The 22,636-nt window shown below is 51.4% G+C and overlaps 1 protein-coding gene across 3 annotated transcripts in view; it reads left to right on the top strand.

The window, feature by feature from the left end:
• Positions 1–358: 358 nt before the first annotated feature.
• The window catches only part of celf2 (cugbp, Elav-like family member 2), a 64,040-nt gene continuing 41,762 nt past the window's right edge, over positions 359–22,636 (top strand). Inside the window, exons 1-2 of one of the 3 annotated variants that reach the window (XM_061807780.1) lie at positions 359–478; positions 13,316–13,351. In XM_061807780.1, coding sequence (XP_061663764.1) covers positions 426–478; positions 13,316–13,351 — 89 coding nt within the window. In that variant the 5' untranslated portion in view covers positions 359–425. Of the gene's footprint in view, positions 479–12,130; positions 13,132–13,315; positions 13,352–14,511; positions 14,624–22,636 lie in introns of those variants that run through there. The other 2 variants (XM_061807783.1, XM_061807779.1) reach the window with 2 other exon arrangements.

The following is a 22,636-nucleotide window of genomic DNA, read 5'->3' as shown; positions in this document are numbered from 1 at the left end:
AACTGCCAAGCGGCCGCGCCAACCACTCGCCCACCGTGCTGCCCTTTTTCCAAACGTGCTGTCGCCTGCTTTCACTTGCGTTGGGATCTTGGGACCGTAGCTGGCGGAAGCTGGCCGGCAGCGAAGTCAGGGTGGGGGGCGGGGACGGGATTGGGGGGGCGAGCTGAGCCCGAGCGCGGGCGAGCGAGCGAGAGGAGAGCGAGCGAGCGAGCGAGAGCGCCTCCCGTCGCCGCCACTTCTCGTCAGGCAGCACCAGCAGCAGGACGGCTCGCATCGCATCGCCTCGCGTGTCGCGGCCGACGGACTTTAAAACGTTTTCTTCCGCGACGCCCCTTCCTCTTCTTCATTTTTTTTGATTTCCCCCCCCCCTCCCGCCCCCCTTGCACCGCACCCTCCCCCTTTTTTTTTGTTTTCTTCCTGCCGTCATGGTTTCTATCATTTCAGACCTGGACCCCCTCAAAAGCTGGAACGTCTTAAGGTAAGCCCCCCCACCCCCCTGGGTCCGTCGCGAGTCAGCGGCGTGTGTCGGAACCTGGACTGTCGCGGGTCCTCGCCGACCCGCCTCAAACTTGAGTGTGACAACGCATAACTGCCCCCCCAGATCGCCCCTCCCCTTCAGGAATTTTCTCTGGAGATATTCCCGCACGGCTCTTTGCGCCGCTCGAGCATCTCGGCTGTTGATTTGCGCACAAAAGTCCCAAGTCGGCGTTTTGACGACGGTTCTGAGCTCCTACTTTGAGCTTTTTCTTGAGCGAGAGTGAGGCGAGCGCTCGTTGCCGTTCGGAGCGAAAGGCGGAGGTGACGAGTGTGTAACGTGACGGTCGCGCACTGGAGCATCATCCACACACACACACACACACACACACACACATACAATCCGAGTGCAACATGCACACTTAAATGTCACGCTCACAATGCAACACGCACACACAAAGTGGAACAAACCACAGCACGTAACACGATGTAGTTGGGAAGTAACACACGTCGAATGCAAAACACACGCACACACTGTCGCAATTTCACGTAAGACGCATTTTTGTGTCATGACTACACACTGTAAGGACGCATTCATAAACTTGTAATGAATGCGCACTGTCAAAAGACTGCGTGACTCTCGCTCACACGCAGCGTGACCCCAGTCACGCACTTGCACATGTTGTGATGTACACACCCTGAAATGCAACGTGCACACAAACTGCAACGGGATGCGTTTAACACACGATAACGTAACTCCAACTGAAGCAAAGTTCGATTTTACCCGACTTTACCATTTCCTCGGACCGTTGGCGAGCGCGACGCTGGGTGCGTGTGTACTTGTGTGTTGTACACACACACACACACACACACACTGGGTCCGCTTTTTCAGGGACGAGCGCGTTTGTGAAAAGGGGTCCTCCGGCGTATTTAGCACGCACTACACAGCGAATGCAACTTTTGCAAATGTAACCCTGCGCGCGCACACACGCAATACGTCACGGTTCCGTCATTTTTATTTTTGCAATATGTGAGGGGGCTCATCTGTGTGTTGACGTACGCGCTTCACTGACTTCATTGGCCATCGAGTGTTTGTGTTGGCTCGACACACTTTTGGGCCTTCGCTGGAGTGCACACTGCAGCACGCGCATTGGACCTTTGTTGTTCCTTCCCCCCCCCCCCCCCCCCACCTTTACGAGATGTGATATTTTCTTATTTCATTTCTCCTCAGCGGGAAGGATTTCCAAAGCATCTCGCCTGTGATTGTGCATATTTTTGAGCGTCTCCTGTCAGTGGCGTTAACCTGTCAATCGAGCCAGCGCGAAGGCTTTTTTTTTCTTCTTCTTCTTCTTCTTCTTCTTCTTCTTCTTCTTCTTTCTTTGGAGTCTGCGTCGGTCGGGTCCCGCTCACACACGCATATTTGTGTCATAGTCTCGCACGGGCGTTTGGCACAACGTGACAAATGTGTTCAATAATCCAGCACCTGGAGGCCGGCGCTCCGTCTTCATCTCAGCGGCTCGCGTGCGCGCTAATCGCGGCCCGCGGCTGCAGGTGAGCGCCGGCCGGCCGGCCGGCCGCACTTTGGCGCTTTTCTTCTCAAAGGCGCCGGCGCGCATCTGGCAAGTTCCTTTTCTCGGGAGGAGGGAAACGTGGATGCAAGAGTCCAATCAGAAGGACGTTCGTAGTGCTTCTGCGAGGTTGTCGGTGTCAGCAGACTGAAGACGGACGGAAAGAAAAGCCGAAGCCTCGTCCGGAAAAGGTGACGTCGTAGCCTAGCAAAAAAAAAAATTCCAAGATTACGACGACGACGTTTGCAATGCGGACCTCGATTCCGACTTGGCCAGGTTGACGCTAACTGCTAGCGGCGCAGGCTAGTTAGCGCGTGAAGACGGGGGAGGGGTCGCTCGACGCGTCCGTCCTCCCAGGTCTGAGGGCTTGGCGTCCAGTCGCCATTGGGGATTTCCTGGTGACCAGACGCTGGTCTGCCTGCCAATTAAATCTGGGATCAATCAACAGCTCCTCAAGTTCATGTACATTTTTGGATGAGATTGAGATTTTTTTTTTTTTTTTTTTTTTTTTACTTTCACATAGAAACAGAATATATAAATTCCCTTTTAGCTTGTATATTTATTTTTTCAAATGATCACATTTAATTGCATTTTTTTTGGTTTGAAAACAAAATAATTCACCTTAGTCGATTTTTTTGGGGGGGTGGTTGATTTTAAAACGGATGATTTTTTTGGCGGGGTTTGTTTTTATTTTCGAGTAATCCATTTTCTGAACTGCTTATCCTCAGTAGGGTGACGGGCGCGATCCCAGCTATCGTCTCCCTTAAGAAATTGCCTTTTAGCCGAATAGTTTTACGTCGTATTCCAAAACACAGAACATGATCCAAATTGTCTTTTTGTTGTTTGTTGCCGAGTTTCACTTCCTGTTGAGGCTCCGGCGAATCACGCGGGCGACGCGACAGTTCGCACTTTGTGTGGCGACACGCACGAGGAACGACAACACATTTTTGACTCGCACGTCACGAGACCGGCCGCCAGCCAATCGGGAGGCAGGCGGGCGGTCACGTGACGGCTCTTCTTCTCCCTCCTCGTCGTTGTCACTTCCTCTTTTTTTTCCAACTCATCTGACTTCCTCAAATGAGTTGTTCAACGAGAAAAAGGACCACTGAAAGGAAAAAAAAAAACCCATTTTTTTTTCATGACTTTTTGAAAAAGAAAACAACGCTGACATTTTTTTTCAGATGTCCGATGATGCGAATTTCGCTGCTGTCAATTGGGCAGAGCGCTTGCGTCGGTTTTTCGACTGGCACCGCCGAGTCCGAAAAAGTCAAACCCGACTGCGGTGGCGCGACGACGACGCCCGACTGCAAAATGATCCCAAGCAAACGCGGACCTCCGCACTTTTGCCCCAATTTCAGACCCGACGACGCCGACGTCGTTCAGGACTCGGACCGTGAGACCCAGCAGTCAAACCCGCCCACAATGAGGAAAATGTCCTCGATGGCCAGTTGCGCCCCCGGGAACGGTGCTCCGTCGTGCCGGCCCATTAATTCCAAGCGCTCCTCGTGTCTTCGGAGCCCCCGTCAACACGGCCCCTCCCCCTTTCCCATCCATTCGTCCCGTTTCTTCCATCTTCACGCCGCAATCTGGCCCCTCATTTTCAGCTGTAATTGGACACGAGTCCCGCGGGAGGCCGCTCCGCACGCCTCGCGGTCCCCCGAGCGTCGCCTCGCTCGATAAACGCCCGCCGTCGGCCCCGCTCCTCGGCCGGCCCCGGCGCCGAACATTCCGGAAGACCTGCGCTCTGAGGAGTGTGACACCTGTTAAATGGCGTGAAGCGAAGGAGGGAAAGAAAAAAAAAAAAAAAAAAAAAAAAAAAACCGCTCCTATTCAGTCGACTTGGGTGTCGTCTTGCTTTCAGTGTCATGTGCATGCCCAAGCAGTGGGGGGCACTGTTGTTTAACCGTGAGGGTATTTTAGTGAACTCTCCGCTTCGATCTTTCTTTTGTGTACAAAAGTCAAGCGCGTACTTGCTCATTCAGTCTTATGCCAGCGATATTTTGTTCTCCAGGTCTTCTTTTTGTTGTTTTAGTCCCTTATTTATCCGACTTATACGGCGACCACTTGATCACGTGAATGTGATCCGCGCCATCTTTGTTTCGCAGAGGGGCCGCAAATCCCCAACGGGGCCGGCCGTCGCAGTGACCGCATGCTAGGCTAAAGCTAGCTAGCGCAGCACAAGCCGCACGCGTCCGGATGAGCAAATTTTTGCGAGCGGCATTCCGGGGGTTGCGCGTTCCGCTGGCCTATTTTTGCTTGTGCAACAAAATCAGATCCTGGCAGGTGGGGTCGTCGTAAATTGACATTTTTAGCCCAAAACGCTCGAGGAGCCGCACTTAGTGCTGCAGCGGTCGTAAACGTACTCGCCTTCTGGACTTCGGGATGAGGACAGATGATCTCTTTTTTTTACCTTCTAAAAGTGTGTGTGTGTGTGTGTGTGTGTGTGTGTGTGTGTGTGCGTGTAGTGATTATTCATATATATAATCATTTCAGTTGCATCAAGGAGAATGGGGCTAGATCAATGCTACGTGGTCCATTACAGACAGTGAAAAATTGCTACATAGCGACGATAAAAGATTTCATTGGACATTGTAAACGTCCCAACAGAATTGTAGTTGTCCAACAAATAAATCCTCCAGTGAAGTGCGGATCCTCCCCCCAAGGTTTGGTGTCCGACTTGCTTTTGCTTTTGTTGGGAAGGGGAGCCCACCCCCCCCCCCCAGCCGTCACGGTGTCGCCGAATGAGGACGACGCCAAACGAGATCATCCTCATGTGATTCTCGCGTTTCACTGCACTCCCGTCTCCTGTTTTTTTAGTTGGGTTTTTTTTCGTCGGCATCCGCGAAGGACTTCGCCGTCGTTAAATGGGAGACTAGGGGAAAAAAAGATCCCGGTTTCCATAGCAATGCCCAGTTTGCAGATGGGTTATCCTAGGAAGGCAGAAATATTAGCACGGATTAAACCTTGATATGTGTTTTGGTTGGAAAAAAAAATCTAAATCTTAGCAAAACTCAGCGTCATCAAAAAATATCAAAATATTTAAAAGTTTGACGAATATTTGTGCTGAATGCGAGCTCACAATTTTGAATTAAAAAAGTCAATACTTGAAGGGAAAGTGTGAATAGTTTTACTTTTTAAAAAAAAACATTGAAACAAAAGTTTTCACACAATTTTCCATTTAAAAATGTACCAAAAATGTTGGATAGCACTTTTTATGTATAAAAATCACAAATTTTTACGTAAAAATATTGAGTGAATATTTGTCACTTTTTGTTGAAAACCCAAAAAATATTGTTCTAGCACTCATAACGGTGTTCAAACATTTTTTTGTTTTTTAAATTGCTAATCCACCCTGGGTGGTAATCGTAAAATTGCTGTCAACATCGTGAACGGTTGGCACACGATCGCCGGTGTTTGTCAAGGGCGGCGGGCGACCCTTCTGCGTTGGCATCATTATGCAAATGTCCTCCTCCTCGCCGGCGGACACGTCAGACTTTGCGTCCGGCCGCCTCCGACAACGGAGGCCTTTATCTGTCCGCTTCCGTCCGGCGGCCGCTCCGGAAACCCCCGCCGGGCGCTAATCTGAAGTCACAGAGTGAGACGGCGGTTGCGCCGGCGCGATCTCTCGGACTCGATGGCCGACTGCCTCGATCGAGATAAAAAGATGAAGCCGCTTCATCGCGCCGGCTGGACGGAGTGGACTTCGGGCCGAAACGCCGGGAAGGAGTTTGGGATTAAACGCTTCTCGCCGGTGACAAAATTCTGGAAATGTCCCCGATAAGAGAGAGAAAAAAAAACATTCGCAGTGAGCACCTTTTTGCGTTAGCGTTCGGCTGCTAACGTGTTTGGCCGCTGGCCTGATGGATGCAAGTCGTATCTTTCAGCTGTGTGACGGTTATTAGCTTGTCGCTCGTCGGGGGGGGGGTATTAATTTTCCAAAGGGGTCATGTGAGAAACTGGAACGGTTGTCTAGCGGCACAGCAGAATGCTCATGTCAATAGTCTGATACAAGATGCAGGATGAGTAGATTTGGGCTCGTTAGCATGAAATTCTCTCTTTGGTCAAGTTTGACTTTTGTCCCTCATTGCTCCTGCTTTTTAGCTCCTCGCATGCGTCTCGTCCTTTTTCACGGTGTACGTTGTCACTCATCGTTTTTGATACTTCAGCGATGAGGTAAGAAGGCGTTTTCGCTCCTGCGTGCGAGCGTTTTGTAACGCCGACGTTTCCGCAAGTCGTCCTGCGAGACGGGCGAGCCGCGCCGGAACCCAAACGCTGGCTCCGCCTGGCCATTCTCCTCCTCCTTCTTCCTCCTCCTCGTCTTCCTCAAGCTTGGCACTTAATTCAATTTTCCCGCGCGGGACGCCGTCGGAATTCCGTAAAATGATTGGACGACGTTGCGTTTCTGCCAATGTGTCAGCGCGGATGCACGTCGCAGCGCCAAAGTGCCTCGTCCGCACGGGTTCCCGCTCTTTCCCCGCCGCCGCCGCCGCCGCAAAAAACTACTTATTCCTTATGAAATACGTGGCTCCTGACGGACGTGTAATCTGGTTACATCTGCGAGATGAGAAATATATTGAATCCCCCCCCCACCCCCCAGCCCCGACCCCGCCTGACGCTTTCCTCCACCAGTCGCCTCCTTTGTTGTTCTCGGCCCTGTCGTTCGCTTTCCTACGTGGAGGGAAGAAGGAACGATTGGATAAATTTGCCGTGGAAGTCTGGGATGCCCGGGAGGGTCGGTCCAAAAAAGGTTCTGGAGGCGGCGCAGGTCACGTCTCGCCACCCTTTTGACGTTGTGGGTAGGAGTAGTTGGACGGGTCACGTGACCGGCCAGTCACGAGCGGACACCGGAGCGGTCGCGGGATTGGTCCCATCCAGTAGCTGTCAGTCACGCTAAAATAGGAGGCGTGCGCTCGCCTCCCTTTCCCTGCCTGTCAGTCACGCCGCTGCGACACGGCCACTTATTATTTTTCATATTTCCATGCGCGGCTGTGCCGTACGCGGCTGTCAGTCAAGCTGTCAAAGAGGATTTGGAGATGACACCGCGATGCCAGCCTTCCCTTCATCCTCACCCCGTGGCTGACGCACCCCGGGAAGCCATCCTCTCAAACGGCGGGGGGGGGGGGGGGGGCCGTGCTCGCGCCAGGTGGGACGCCGCTAATGACCGTCTGGGTTTGGGGGCCCCGCGCTCGGCCAATTACTTTCCCGAGGAGCCGACAGCTGCCACCTTCGCTCCTCGCGGCTTCATCCGTCCTCTTAGTTGACGGGGGTCTTCTCGCCCGTGGCCCCCGGGCCCTTCTTCTCCCTCGGGGGGTCATTACACCGCAACGCGCACACACGGAAGCGTTGTGGACTCGTATCTATCACGGCGTCGCTACTTGCTTCAATTACGCGAGCGGCCTTTTGCTTTGGGGATTTTTGGAGGTAGACGCCGACACCTGGATGCCGGCGTACGTCCGCGCACGCTTGCGCAAGTATGACAAGACGTAAAAAAGGGCGGGAGGATTTGCAATTGAATTGTCGTCCGTCCCGAGGAGGCCACTTCCTCTCCGTCCTCCTCGCTGGCTTTCCTTTATGGCCAAAGTGCCGGGGTTGCTCTTATTTCACGTGCCCACGCGCGGTATTCGGGGGGGTTTTTTTTTTGTTTGGTTTTGTTTTTTTTTCCCCAAGAAATACTGAGCCCCCGTAGCTCAGTGGTTAGAGCACCGGTCTGGTAAACCGGTTGTTGTGGGTTGGTATCCCACTGGGGCCTCCACTCCCTGAGAAGGCTTGCGTCAGGGTCAGGAAGGGCATCCGGCGTTCATCTGAGATGACACGCTGTGGCGACGCCCAAAGAAACGTACTTTTTTTCTATATATTCTTGTGGAAGACACCCTACTGTAGCGTACCCCAAAATGCCTGACTGGACTCTCCTATCAACTGCTGTACTTTCCCAGATGACCCTCCAAGGGTGCCGGGCTGGTCTGTATTGTACTCTCCTGTCATATATTGTGCTCTATGCTCCACGATGATCGTTGACTCGACTTTACCGTCCCGTACTGTGGTATCAGATACAATACAGGACTAACATTTGGCATAGTGATGAGCAGTGGCGCTTTTCGGCAGACGTAACATTTTTCGAGTTTGCTAACCAATCGACTTGATCATTTTGGACATTAAATGTGTATTCAGTTAAATTTAGGCTGAAGATGCATTTTGTTGTTATTTGAACATGACTTGTCAACGCAAGGTCAACGCGGCGTCGGCTGGACGTCGCGTGCGTGTGTGTCCATCCGCCGCACACTGATGACTTATCAGCAGTCAACTTCTCAAAACGTGAATTATGGATCCCACACACGCATGCGCCACATGATAAATGATGCCGGAAACATGGACAGCATGAAATATTCGTCTCAGAACAGCGAGCGCGGGTTTCGCCGCGCCCTGCCGCGATGTCGCCGGACTCTCCGCCGTCTCTGTTCCGTCTTGGTTTGCGTGGACTGAAAGCGGAACCGAAAGCGAGATCGGGGCGCTCGCTTGTTGTTGTTGTGTTGTTGTTTTGTGCGATCAGTTGCGAGTTTCAAGAGAAGCGAAAGAGATGTTGAGCTGCACGTCGGCACTTTGCGAAATCGGCAACTTGAAGTTGAAGGCGCAGCCAGAAGGGAGGCAGGCCCGGTCTTTGGCTTTCGGGAAGACTTTGACGCCTTTTGGTACCCCCGACCCAAACGTGGAGGACATTTATGCCATCTTTCTGACGTGCAAATGTCCAAAGATGGCAAATAAAAGTCCGTGTCGTCCGCCCGCCCCGTCGCTTTGAAACGCTGAGATTGCCGCGAGGGATCCGATTTTGGGAGGTTCCGACGGCCTCAACCAGAACCAGGTCAACGCGTGGATATTGCAGTAGAGTACACCACAAATACATTCTTGACATTAGTTTTAGGTTCAAAAGTTGTTTTCTTTTTGTACTTTCAAGACCACTCAGCGACTCCCTTCTTCTTCTTCTTCTTCTTCTTCTTTTCCTTTCGGCTTGTCCCGTCTTTCTAGGCATGAAACCGGACCATTTAGCGACTCCCGGCGTCTCCAATTTGATCAATGAAACTCGGCAAACAATTGGGGAAGCATTTGTTGGGTTTTTTTTGTTTTTTTTTTTTTTTTGATCTGGCGCAACAGTGGATGAGCCCCGGTGGCCATTTCATCAGTCCCGTCCGTGTGGAGGCGAGTGTGAGGAAAAAGGCCGATTTGACCGGATGATAAAAAATGATTGAACCCAAATGTAAAATGTTGGTTGTTTTTTGGAGACCGGAAGGGACCGACGGCTTTTGTTCTGGATTTCATTGAGCCGCTTGATTGGATCAAGTTCCAAATCCGTCTTTCTTTTCTTGCACGCGTCCACTTCGTCATTCAAAATCAAGCCGGCGGGCTCGACGTCCTTAATTGGTATTGACGAGCGGGCTCATTTCCACGCTAACGTTTGCTCTCCTTTGCCGCGGTGAAGTCGAATCGCTTTCTTTGACGGAGCGGCGGAGACAAACGGGGGCCGACGGTCTCCCTCATTTCCCTCCCCCGAGAGACACGAGAGGGCGGGATAATGACGGCGTCGGCGTGCGGTTAGCGGTTGAAGGCGCCGCCGCGGAGGCCATTTATCACGCTGACGGACGGCGCGCCACTCTTTCACGTGACGTGTTATGATCATATCCATTTGGCGCCCGGCCACATCGCTTTATTGCCTCGCCGCTCGCGCCGCCGTAAATCCCGGGCTCAATACGGCCGCCTCTCCTTGCGTCGGGATTAAAACGTAATATCGCACTTTGGAAGAGATTAGGGTGACATTTTGATGTCCGGCCTCGCCATCAGTCATAAGATTGATTTATTAGCCAGCCTTTTCCAAAACACCCTTCACATTGTGCAAGGTTTGGATGGGAAAGTTCGGAGAAGGAAGCGCAGTCATTGGACGAATTGGGCCAACTTGCGGGAGGAGCAGCTCACCGATTGGATGCATTTTACTCCCCCCGCCCCCCCCCCCCCCAAAAAAAAAGTTCAGCGATAGAAAGAAACGCTTTGATTGGACAAATGTCGGAAGAATGACAGTGAACCATTTGAGGAATTCTCGTAAAACGATGCACCCACCGATGGGACGAGCCCAAACTTAGCCGAGTGGACCAAATTCAAGTTGTTGCTCGGACAAATCTTGGTGGAAGGGCGCTTTGTGATTGGAGGAAAATGTCCTTTGATTGGACCGCTCTTGCCTTCGAGAAGGCAACTCGGCGGCAGGAGAAATTGAAATGGGGAGCGGGCGAATGATTGAATGACCCGTGACCCATTTCGCAGAATGCCGCTCAGCCATTGGCCCAAACTCGGCTGCGAGGAGCACCGCGATTGGACGACAGAGCGTGACTTGCGTCCCTCGCCGTCCGCCGGGAGGCTCGTGAAACAAGCTGTCACCTTTTCAAAAATAATCGCGGTGACACGTACGCACGCTCACGCCTCCAAATGGAGATGAGATCGAGACGTCAACGGCGAGGTGGGAAGTCCTCCCGAGGTGTGAAAGTTAAACGTGTGAAAGTCTTTTCAACGCGTCTGTTGATTGGTCGGAGGATCGTGGGTAGCGGGGGCGTGCGTATGTGTGTCAAGCGACGGTGTGAAAAGCAGTGTTGCGCACAGATGGCCCGCATGAAGACACACTCACGCGCTTTCGTCATAAATGAATTTCCGCAACCAAAATATTCATCGGACAAGTCTGAATGTTGATTTTGTTTTTGCATAAGCAATGTGTTATTCCAGTGCTAAAAAAGTATTGAAATCGTCCCAAAATTCAGCTGCTTCTTCAATTGAACTACACGAAGCATGTAAAAATTGTTGTAGCTCAATAAGTGTTTTCAAGATACCAGATTGGCTGGGATGGAAAAAGACCCCTGATGATGGGACAAGCCGTAAGAAAAAGAAGTATTATTTTCAAGACGGACAATATCATATCTCGAGTGAAGTCCGACTGAGCTGTCTTTGAACAAATGCACTCGAGTATAAAAATCATTTCAACCCGTGATCCACTCTTTGAAAATGTTTGAGCGAGAAAAGTATCAACGCGAGCCTTTTTCAAGGGGCCGCACCCCAAGATCGACTTTTTTTCCCCCCAATCTCGTTCCCGAATCGTCGGAAGTCTGCTCGTGAGCTGAGCAATCGGACGGCATGACGAGTGCACAGGTGGGCCTCAGGCCGGCCACAACAAAAGGGTCCCGAGGAAGCGTCGAACCTTCCCGTCCGCGCGGGCCCAGGACCTCCACCTCCGAGATGGTCCCACCACACCCGTCGAGCGCGTTTCCCGCCAATGTCCGGCGACCCGAAGAGGAGTTGACCGACGCTCCACGACCCGATCGAGGAGACGCGGGTGACGAATTGGGCCCCGCGAGCAAGCAAACGAGGCCCTTTTAATGGTGGCCGGCCTGAGGCACACCTGTGCAATCATCCCTGCTGCCTCATCAGCATCTTGACGGACGATCTCGCTGACGGTATTTGGGGCGGCGAAATGGCGATTTTCCAGGCCACCGTGGGGAGGGACGGGGCCTCTGCTGTTTTTGGTTTTTTTTTTTTTTCGCCAGCGCGAGACCATCGTGAGCCGTTTCGCGGCGTCCCCGCGAGGTTTCGGCAACTCGGCCGTCATCGCCGCGGCGGCAGCCGCTTTGCTGGCGCTTCTCCGCCGTTTAGCGTGCGCACGCCCGAACTTCGGCGCCGCCTGGTGGTGAACTCGCAAACTGAAGAACCGAAAGGGAGAAACTGAGTCAGGTGTGTGTGTGTGTGTGTGTTTGGATTGTGGCTTTCGTTGCGTGTGTGTGCATGTTTGTGTGTGATTGTGTCTTGTATGTGTGTCTGTGTGCGGTTGTATCTTAGTGCTTGTGTGTGTGTGTGTGTGTGTGTGTTGTGGCTTTTGTTGTGCGTGCATGTTTGTGTGTCCACGTGAGTGTTGTCTACCTGCATATATTTGAGCGTGTGTGTGCACTTGTTCGTGCAAATGTGTGTGTGTGTGTGTGTGTGTCTTCTTGTGTGGCTCGGCACGTGCAACGTGTGTAACTGGGGTTGTGTGTTCGCCAAATGTCGTTCCAATTAGTGTCTGCGTGCGCGCTATATAAAAACATTCTATTTCCACTTTTTCATAATTCATGGAATTTGGGAATAAAAAGATCGTGTGTGTGCGCGCGTGCGCGTGTCGAGATAACAAGACGAGCGTTTCAGTGGCCGCAGATGAAACGGACGAGCGCGCAACTTTGAAATGCAAAGAGCGCCGTGATTGGCTGGCGTGTCGCGCTGTAACACATGGCTTGTGAATATTGTTCATTTCTTTTTTATTTTATTTACTCGGGTGACATAAACCCTGTGCTAATTTGGTGCTCCACTCGAGGTGTGCGAGTGCGCCGGGGGACCAATTTATTTACATGCTCCACGCGAAGAAGAGGAGGAGGAGGAGGAGGAGGAAGTGCGGATAAAAGGAGGGCAAGCGCTTGGCATTTTGGAGAGAAAATCCGCCGGATCGAAGGCGCTTCTTCGCTCGGCTTCCCGACGACAAACAAGACCAATTTAGCGTGGCGTGGCGTGGCGTGGCGTGGCGTGGCGTGGCGTCAATTTCCCAGAAACGCTTCCAACAACTTCGCTTAGCAAGTGTCACTGTTGTGATGATTTGCATATGTTGAAACACTTTTTCCTCAGCGCGGGGAATCGAACCCGCGACTCTGGCATTTTTCCCGGTTCGACGAAGTCTCGCGCTTTGTTCTTGCGACGGAGCGAAGCTTGAAGATAAACAAAATCCGTTTTCAGCATTTTTCATATTCTGCCAAGAAATGCTTTGATTCTTTTTTTTTTTTCTACCTCAGAGGTTCTTCCTGGTGAATGTGAACGAAAGAGTCCAAAAGGTGCTAACAGTTAGCATCAGAAGTTGCTTTTGTTTTAGAAGACAAATGTTGGCGCAACGTGTACACACATCATGAAACAATACTCATATGCATATATTCTTGAGCCTCTGCAAAAAAAACAAAAAAAAAAAAAACAAATTTACAACGGAAGTAGTCGTCGGACAATTGGGTTGCAGCATTCCATCTTGACGTCCCAACACTTCCATTGAATTGTGAGTTACTATGTTTTGTTTTCCTTTTTGATTATAAAGAGCAGTATTTGAGTGTGAATGATCATGAAATCAAATGCTTTTATTTGTCAACTGGCGTCACAACCCCCCCATCTTTGATGAAGTGGCTGTTAAACATTTTCTTTTCTTTTTTGGGGATTAAATGTCCTTTTCGTTTGTGTTGCAGGCAGGATGCCAGCGACCTCGGCGGACCCATTCAAAGGTAGGCAACACCCCCCCCCCCCCCGCGAAAAACACTCACTCCCCTCGAGTGGCGCAGACGTGTATTGACCTCGTAAAACGAGAACGCGCCTTTTTGTCAACAAAAGACGGTTGAAAGGAGGGAGTTGATCTCACCCATTTGACCGGTTATCATTTGGAAAAACATCCCCAGACTTTCAATCTTGAGGCGACGTCGCTTTACCACGCTTGGCAGTGGGGGGGGGGGGGGTTTCTCGGGGTTTGGCTTTCAAGGAGGATCGGAACATTCACGTTGTTGTCGTCTGCAACTTTCGGTGTGGGAAACAAAAGCAGAGGACAAGATGGCGAAAAGGAAAAATGGCTGAAAGGGAAATTAGATGCGGCCAAACGATGGAGAAAATGGCCGAACGAAAGAGGAGCAAACAAAGGCAAGAGGAGGGGAGAACAAAGCAGGAAAGGGAGAAGCAAAAGAAAACGGGGGGGGGCACGATCGGGACCGGAGGAAGCCCCGATCTTGAGATCGTTAAGATGACGTCGTAACGAGCGTCCGTCCACGCCAGAAACGCAAGCCAATCGTTCCTCCATCGCCGCCGTGATGCCGATTTTTATCGTGATAGCGATAACGACGGTCGTCATACCAATTATGACTAACGTGATGACAATTATGATCACCGTGACCGAGGTAACGATCGTCATGACTTACGGTCACCGTGACAATTTTGGACATGACCATGATGATCGTCGTAATGGTGACTATCATCATCATCATCATCATCATAGGATTATGATCGTTGTCAAGACGATTTTTTTTTTTTTTTTCTACCTCAGAGGTTCTTCCTGGTGAATGTGAACGAAAGAGTCCAAAAGGTGCTAACAGTTAGCATCAGAAGTTGCTTTTGTTTTAGAAGACAAATGTTGGCGCAACGTGTACACACATCATGAAACAATACTCATATGCATATATTCTTGAGCCTCTGCAAAAAAAACAAAAAAAAAACAAATTTACAACGGAAGTAGTCGTCGGACAATTGGGTTGCAGCATTCCATCTTGACGTCCCAACACTTCCATTGAATGTGAGTTACTATGTTTTGTTTTCCTTTTTGATTATAAAGAGCAGTATTTGAGTGTGAATGATCATGAAATCAAATGCTTTTATTTGTCAACTGGCGTCACAACCCCCCCATCTTTGATGAAGTGGCTGTTAAACATTTTCTTTTCTTTTTTGGGGATTAAATGTCCTTTTCGTTTGTGTTGCAGGCAGGATGCCAGCGACCTCGGCGGACCCATTCAAAGGTAGGCAACACCCCCCCCCCGCGAAAAACACTCACTCCCCTCGAGTGGCGCAGACGTTGTATTGACCTCGTAAAACGAGAACGCGCCTTTTTGTCAACAAAAGACGGTTGAAAGGAGGGAGTTGATCTCACCCATTTGACCGGTTATCATTTGGAAAAACATCCCCAGACTTTCAATCTTGAGGCGACGTCGCTTTACCACGCTTGGCAGTGGGGGGGGGGGGGGGGTTTCTCGGGGTTTGGCTTTCAAGGAGGATCGGAACATTCACGTTGTTGTCGTCTGCAACTTTCGGTGTGGGAAACAAAAGCAGAGGACAAGATGGCGAAAAGGAAAAATGGCTGAAAGGGAAATTAGATGCGGCCAAACGATGGAGAAAATGGCCGAACGAAAGAGGAGCAAACAAAGGCAAGAGGAGGGGAGAACAAAGCAGGAAAGGGAGAAGCAAAAGAAAACGGGGGGGGACGGGGGGGGGCACGATCGGGACCGGAGGAGATCGTTAAGATGACGTCGTAACGAGCGTCCGTCCACGCCAGAAACGCAAGCCAATCGTTCCTCCATCGCAGCCGCGATGCCGATTTTTATCGTGACAGCGATAACGACGGTCGTCATACCAATTATGACTAACGTGATGACAATTATGATCGCCGTGACCGAGGTAACGATCGTCATGACTTACGGTCACCGTGACAATTTTGGACATGACCATGATGATCGTCGTAATGGTGACTATCATCATCATCATCATCATCATAGGATTATGATCGTTGTCAAGACGATTTTTTTTTTTTGTTTCGAACGCACGGCACTCCGTTCCGCGTGATTGGACCCAGTCAGGCGAAGGCGGGTGTTAAACAGGAAGTAGAAAAATCAAGAGCGGTGGACGGTTTCTCTGGTGCGTGCGTGCGTTGTGCAGATAATGCGCTTTGAAGCCGCACAGATGATAATTGGCGGTAGCGACAAAGCTGGATGGGACGTCTCACGCAGCCGCGTTCCCATTTGTGTTGATTAGCGTATGAATAGCGTCAGCGCACCAGTGGAAGCGATGCGGCGGCGTTCTGAAGGCCTCGAGTTGCTCTTGGGGGTGGGGGGGGGGCCCCCCCCCTCACACACTTCCTGTTTACCCAGAGCATAATTACAGGGACGCGCACAATGCGACGTCCCGGTACGCCGCGTCCCTCATTGCTTCATGTGACAAGCGACGTCGTCAGGGCTGCGGTTCCCCCAACCCCCCCCCCCCCCGCCCACGCCCCCGCCTCCCTCTCTCCAGTTTCCCCCGCTTCTGAATATTCATGAGGACGCCGGCGGGATCGAGCAAGCTGGACGGTGGCGCTTCCAGTATCTTCCCTCGCTTGGAATTCACCCCCCAGCGGAGAGAAAGCAAGGGGAAAAATGGCAGGGGGAGGAGGGGGGGGGGCTGATGGACAGTAGGGAAACGTCAGAAAAGGGAGAAAATCGCCGTCGCTATCGGAGTCACTCACGGTTTCGACGACGGTCGGAAACTGAATTCCTCCCCCAAAGCGATGGCGGCCTTTGAATTATTGCTCGCTGATATCCGTCCGAAGATGGCGAAAAAAAAAAAATGGATCGGCAAAATGTCTTTCCCTCGTCGCGACGCACCAGACGGATCCGCGACGAGCCCACCCTTTTGCGTTCCGCGATAGCTGACGGCAAACTAAATGCTATTTTCTCTCAGATATGAATGAGGATGTATGAATTTTACGAAGGCGTCTCCCCGGTCGTTAGGATCGCATCTCGCCGGGGGGCGTGTCGCGGCTTTGAGTTCAAAAGGCAACTCGTGCATTTTTCACCTGACGGCGGCGTTTCGAAGAAGCGCTTTCCGTCTTTTCCGGAATTTCACCGAGCGTGCCCGACGTGTCAAGATGAGAAAAGGCCTCGGCGGACGGGAAGATTTTCAGATTTCCAGCTTCGTCGATCGGCTTTGTCGCGTTCGACGTTGAGCTCCGACTTATTTTCGCGCTCGTCCTGGTGCGGGGAAATGGAGGCGAGCTCCCTGGAAGACGGCACCGCCGATGCTTTTGTTTGTGTGATGTGATTCATCAAGATTCCTGTTTTGAAACAAACAAACAAAAACAAAGTGGCGAATCCCGGATTGCCAATCTTGTTGGCTTTTAATTGGCCGATGCCGTTGGTGTATTTTCAGCCGTGTATAAATTCCGGTGAACAGCGTGGGGAGGGGGCGAAGGTCACATCCGCACGTACGCGCGAGCTGGAAAAGCGAGCACCCGCCGGCTGGCGTTTGTCTTTCCGGATCCCGCGTTGAAGTCGGGGCAGCTCGTCGCCACGGCGACAACCTTCACCTCTGGTCGGCCCGACGAACGACGACGCCGCCGCTAGCAGTCGAATTCGGCGCCGTTCGTTCTCGCGACGGACAAAATATCTGTTTTCTGAAAAAGTGACTTCCATTGTCATGTCGAGAAATTAAAAAAAAAATGCGTAAAAATCGTAAAATCATTCGTGTCGTGCGCTCGACTGTGACAAAATTCCCCAAAATTGCCGTCGAGGTTATGATTTGTTTACGCTACAGCTGCGAGCCAAAATGATGGTGGTGGTGGGGGGGGGGGTGCGTCTCTTCTTATATGATCATGATTACTTTGTCATTTCTTCTTATTTTATGATTATTATTTTGTGATCGCTTCTTATTTTGACATCGCCTTTTTTCTATATCCAAGTCCAATTTTGGGTGCTGCAGATGGCTGACAGCCAGTCGAGCCAATTACGGCATCTGGCGCCGGCGGAGCGCGACGCGGACTGACGTCCCGACCCGCCGTGTCGGCGCAAATATTCTCATGGCCTTGGCGGAGGTCTGCAAAAAAAAGATTAAAAAAAATCCCAAATTCAAGCTTGATCCGAAGATTCCGACAAGTCAATCGGCAAAGAATTCCAAGTCTTGTTGGAATTTGCTTTGTTGGACGAAGCCTGCAAAATTCTTCTTGGGCTTCTTTCTGACTCTGCGTTTTTTTTTTTGCGCAGAATTTGGAGTCCGACGCGCTTTTTATATCTGAGCCAATTTGTCGCCGGTAGGGTTGGAATCTCGCGACGGAGAAACTTCCAGTTTGTTTCCCAGATTTGCGCTGAAATCTCCTCTGGGCAATCGGGCCGCTGTGCCGACAAGCGCCGGCTTCACGTCGCGTGTTCTGCCGCCGCACGAGCTTCGCGTGCGTTGCAGTTGATTTGTTTGCGCGTCGGTTACTCGCAAGCAGGCCCCCAAAATATTGTGCGGCGCGTCGCCGACGTTCATTACGATTCTAATGAAGTCGGAATGTTCCCAGAAGAGGCGGGAGCGACCCCACCCCCGCCGCTTCCCTTCCGCCTCCGCGAGGCGTCAGATGGCAAAGTCGGCCCGAGCGTGACGCTAATGAGCTCTCCGACGCCGCCTATTGTTTGCGGCGCCGCTTCTCTCTTTTTCTGACCGTTAATCGAGCGCCGAAGGCCGCTTTAGCCGCTAATGGAAGGCGACCAATTAAAGTGCCTGCGCTAATGTCAGCAAATGGATCGGCGCCGGCGCTCTCCCGCCGAGCCCGTCGCGTTGATGTGAGCCGCACGCCGCCTTCCTCTTATTGCTATTTTCTTGGCTTTGTTATCCGGGGGACTAAAAGTTTTTGTTTTGTTTTTTTTGCGGGAAAGCTCGGCAGCTTTCTGAACGCAACGCCAGACGTTTGGACTTCAACGTTTTTGAGGGCCGGGTGGGACTTTTGACCCGGAAACGTGCGCATTTGGCAAATGTCTGCTGTTTTGTTTTTGGCTTTTTTTTTTTTTTTTTTTTCATCCACTTCCACAGAACAACTTTTCTTCAAACTTGTTGCTAAAAATGTTTGATGTTCAGGACCGAGCAAATTGGTCTTGAAATAAAAATTTGAATTTTGAAACAGATTTGCCATTTAGAATTTCAATTTTTCCCTCTTCAGTGAAAAGAAAAATTCTTGAAACGGGTTCTGACCGTTCACGCACGTTTTGATGTTTTCATTTCTGGCGTGTGCCCAGCAAGTGTTTGCCACCTCGTGGGTCGCCCCCCAGCCAACGTCCTCTTTTAGCCGGCAGTGTGAAATTCACAGCAGGCTTTTTCTGCTTTTCTCACAGCAAATGTTTCTCCCGTAAAGCTGCCCATTTTGCTCCTCATTTAGCATTTTTTTTTTCTTCTTTTCTTCGCGACCTTTTTTTCCTCCCAGTAGGCTCGTCCCATTTTGCCGTGACCCCCCCCCCCCCCCCTCCTTCCTCGGTCAGCTTCCGGTCGGCGAGACGGCCGACTTTTGTTTCAGGCGTACGGCGTACGTACGTCCTTGGCTTCGTACGGCGGGAGAAGAAAAGCGCTGCGTTATCTTTCCCGCGGTGAGGGGGGGGGGGCGCCATCCTCTGCTTCCATATTGTCCGGCCCGGCCCGGCCCGGCCCGCCCGCCCGGCCGCTTGTTTACCGTGCCGTAATGACACGTCGGGGCCCGACAATGCCGGCGCTTATCGCCACAAAAGGCTGAACGGCGCCGCTAATGGGAAGGCGACTTCGCCCCGCCCATTTTTCCGCTGCGCGTGCGGCGCTCCAGATAAGAAGAATTCTTCGGATCGCCGCCCGATTGCGGAATCTTGTATCTAATGCAGTTTTTATTTCCCCACACCCCCCCCCACCCCGCCCCGCCCTGCTTTCATTCCAAAGTGCCGAGTCAAGCATTTTCTGTGCGTGCGGCGCGGGAAAGTCTAAATAATTCAGATGTGTTTTGCTGGGTTTTTTTTTTGTTTTTTTTTTAAATTTTTTTTTCAGTTGCTCTACTCTCAGCCAGAAGGATGAGAATGAGGACAGAGAGAGAGGAGGGGAGGGGAGAAAAACATGAGGGGATTTTTCTTCTTCTTCTTCCTTTCGTGAATGGAACGGGGGTGCTCACACTTCGCTAGGAAGTGTTATGATCGTCCATTTATTGTCACCGGCCGATTATCGTTGCCTTGAATCAAAATGAACATCTGCAAACTTCTTCCCGCAAGGAGCAGCGCAGTCTCCAGTGAAGGGCAGCAAAAATGCGGGAAAAAATATTTTCATTCCAAACGTGCTATTTCATTGTCATTGTGATGATTCTCGTGTTTTGTTTTGTTTTTCTAATCGGCAAACATTTTGGGGGGGGGGCAGGCCGAAAGAGGCCAACGTCATTTCCGTTCATTTCGCGTCTTTTGGCGGCGTGGAACTGCCGTCGGCGTGCTGCAGAATTCCCGGCAGCTCTTTGATCCAAAGTTGAAAGGTGGGATCTCCCCACCAATCCTCCTTTTATTCATCAGCTGGCAACTTCCAAACTCCCTCTGAGATCCGCCTTCGCAAACCCGCCCGTTGACCTGCCGGCCGCTCTTTTCCGCCTGCCGGAAAATCCTTTGATGCCGTTCGAGTCCCGGCACGCGACGCGTTACCACGACGACGCCCTTCCATTTTCCGCCGGCCCCGCCTCGCGCGCCGCAGCGACCCGGCGGGCGCGTCAGGCCGGGAACGACAAATGGCCGCTTGGCTTCAAGGCGGACCGCGGTGGCCCCCGTCCCGGAAGTCGTCCTGAAGGGTTCCAAACAACATCACGTATGTCGTCATGAACACAAAATGTGGAAAAAGCAAACGTCTCGCCATGAACTTCGACATGCGTGAGCATGATTTAAGTCTGCATGTATATCAAAATATTTATACACACACATAATCATAGTCGAAGATTGTTCTCGCGTATCTTAAAGAGAAATCTCTGAATGAACGCAGTCCAGCGAATTTTAGAGGATAGGTCACCTCCATAAAAAAATAATCTGCTAGTGGGGGTGAATGCTGATGTGTGAATGGGGGGGGGGGGAAGGTCACCCAAAAAAGTCTCATTTGTTCTGGATGAATGACAAGAGTTCATTTCAGGTGACAAAAATGGGAAGAAAAAAAAATTTTCCGAGGTCAAATGTTGCGCTTCCCGGGCTCGGAATTCCCGGCGTTCCACACGTTGGGTTTCCTCGGCCGTTTGCGTTTACAGTCCGGTGATGCGCAGGCAAAGCGGGACGGCGACGTGGACTCGGTGTTGACCGGGCTTCCTTCCGGCAGTTTGATGTGATCTGCATCATTTATGCGCCTCATGAAAAGTGCTCACGAAGAGATGCCAGAGCCCGCTTTACAGCCTTCATTTTCATCTCCGGCTTTTTCATCCCGAAACAAACCCCCCCCTGCGGTCGGGACAAAGGTGGCAGGAGGGGGGCGGAGTACTCGGACGCCCGCCCGCAAACATAACGGGCGAGAGCCGGGCTGTCGCACGGGATTACTTCATCGCCGGCCGGGAACCGGCGGGATGGAATGAGGCCAGCGACGGGCGGGCCGGCGGTCCCTCCGACCGGGGGGGGTCCGGCCAGACGAGGTTTTGTCGAGAGAAGCGGCGCGGAAAGGCGTTTCCCAGACATTCATGCAAACTTGCCAGCCTGGATTCCGTTTCTCGTTCCGCAACACGGTCTGGGTCTTGTCTTGTCGAGGTCCGGCTGTTTTCTCGCTCCTGTCTTTGCGAGTGTTGGAAGGGCGGAATTCTGTCTTGCCCTTCCTGCTCTTATCTTGGTCCTGTCTTGAATTAATCTGTCGGCAGAAGAAACCTCGACCTCCCTGGTTCTTGACTCCTTTTTATCCTGGTTAGCGGAAGAAACTGAGACCTCGGCTCGACGGTTTCGTGGTCTTAACCTCGCCTGGTAATCTTCTTTTTTTTTTTTTTTTTTTTAAAAGCCGGGCAACTTTCTCTCTTCTGCACCTGAACTTGCTCGGGGGAGGAAACCGAGATGTGGTTTTGGATCTGTTCTCGGTCTTGAGCTCGTCGAAGGGGTAAAAGGGCCTTCCCTCCCGAACAAGTGGGAAGCTCGGAACTCAGTTTTGTCTCGGCCCCGTCTTGACTTCATCTCGGACGTCGTCCGGACGGGTCTTGTCTTTCTCGCGTTGTGGTGAATGTAAGCACCTGGAGATGTTTAGAGTCGGCCTGTCGGTGGGGACGTTCCTGCGCGTTCGTTGTTGGACTTTTTTTTGCAATGTTGCAATGCACCTGTCGGTGGGGACGTTCCTGCGCGTTCGCTTGGCAGATTTGCGGTTGTTGGACTTTTTTTTTGCAATGTTGCCGTCTTTTTTTTTTTTCTGCGTCTTTTTCTTTGCATTGGAGCGCTCGCAGCCGCTCCAGCGCCGCTTTGCCCTTTAGCTCATTTGCATTTTTTGTATTATTCCACCCACGTGCAAATGAATATGTATCATTTGTATTCTTTTCCTCGGTGTCACCCACTCGGAGCCTTTTCAGCCCTTCAGTGGCAAAAAAAAATCGCCTGGTGGTGAAGTGTGTTAATCGTGTCCGTATTTAGGATTTTATTACAGGTTTTATTCATATGTGGGTCATTTTTGTCGCACAGCTAACATATCTGAAGTCATTGATCGAAGCCCCCCCCCCCCACCCCCCTTTACACCTTCAGCTTCTGCGAGGCCTTTGGTTGTCTTTTGGGGCTAAAAGTGTAAGGAATACAAAAGCCGGCGAGACGGCGGGATTTAAGGACAGGCGTCCAACCATGCGGAGCAGGATTTGACATTTCCCAGCCAATCGACTGAGGCTGCATTTGGGTCCTCTTTCTGTTTTCTTTTCTGCGCTTTGGCTTTTTTGCCTGCTCTCGAAGGAAGGAAAGAAGCTTCCATTTTTCATTTTTCATCCATGCAGTTTTTCCAGACCAAGGTGGTCCTATCTTGGGCTTGACTCCATCTGTTTGTCCTGGTCCTTGATCAAGTCTGCGTCTTGTTTCTGTTTTTCTTGTCTTGGTCTTGACCCACTTTCGATCTTCTTTGGCTTGGGTTTGATTTTGATCTCGATCTTAATCTTGATCTCGACTTCGATTTATCACGCTCGGGTTCTGGACTTCATCTGGGTCTTATTTCTTGTCTTATCTTGTCATCGCCATGTGCTGGTCTTGACCCCAGTCACGTTCTCATCTCGGTCACGATCAAATGTGTGTCTCGGTCGATTGAGTCGAGGTCCTGTCCCGGTCTCGCTT

This window comes from Syngnathoides biaculeatus, chromosome 20, assembly GCF_019802595.1.
Source record: "Syngnathoides biaculeatus isolate LvHL_M chromosome 20, ASM1980259v1, whole genome shotgun sequence".
NCBI classification, from domain to species: domain Eukaryota; kingdom Metazoa; phylum Chordata; class Actinopteri; order Syngnathiformes; family Syngnathidae; genus Syngnathoides; species Syngnathoides biaculeatus.
The sequence above is the reverse complement of the archived record's forward strand: the minus strand, read 5'-3'. Positions and strand labels throughout refer to the sequence as shown.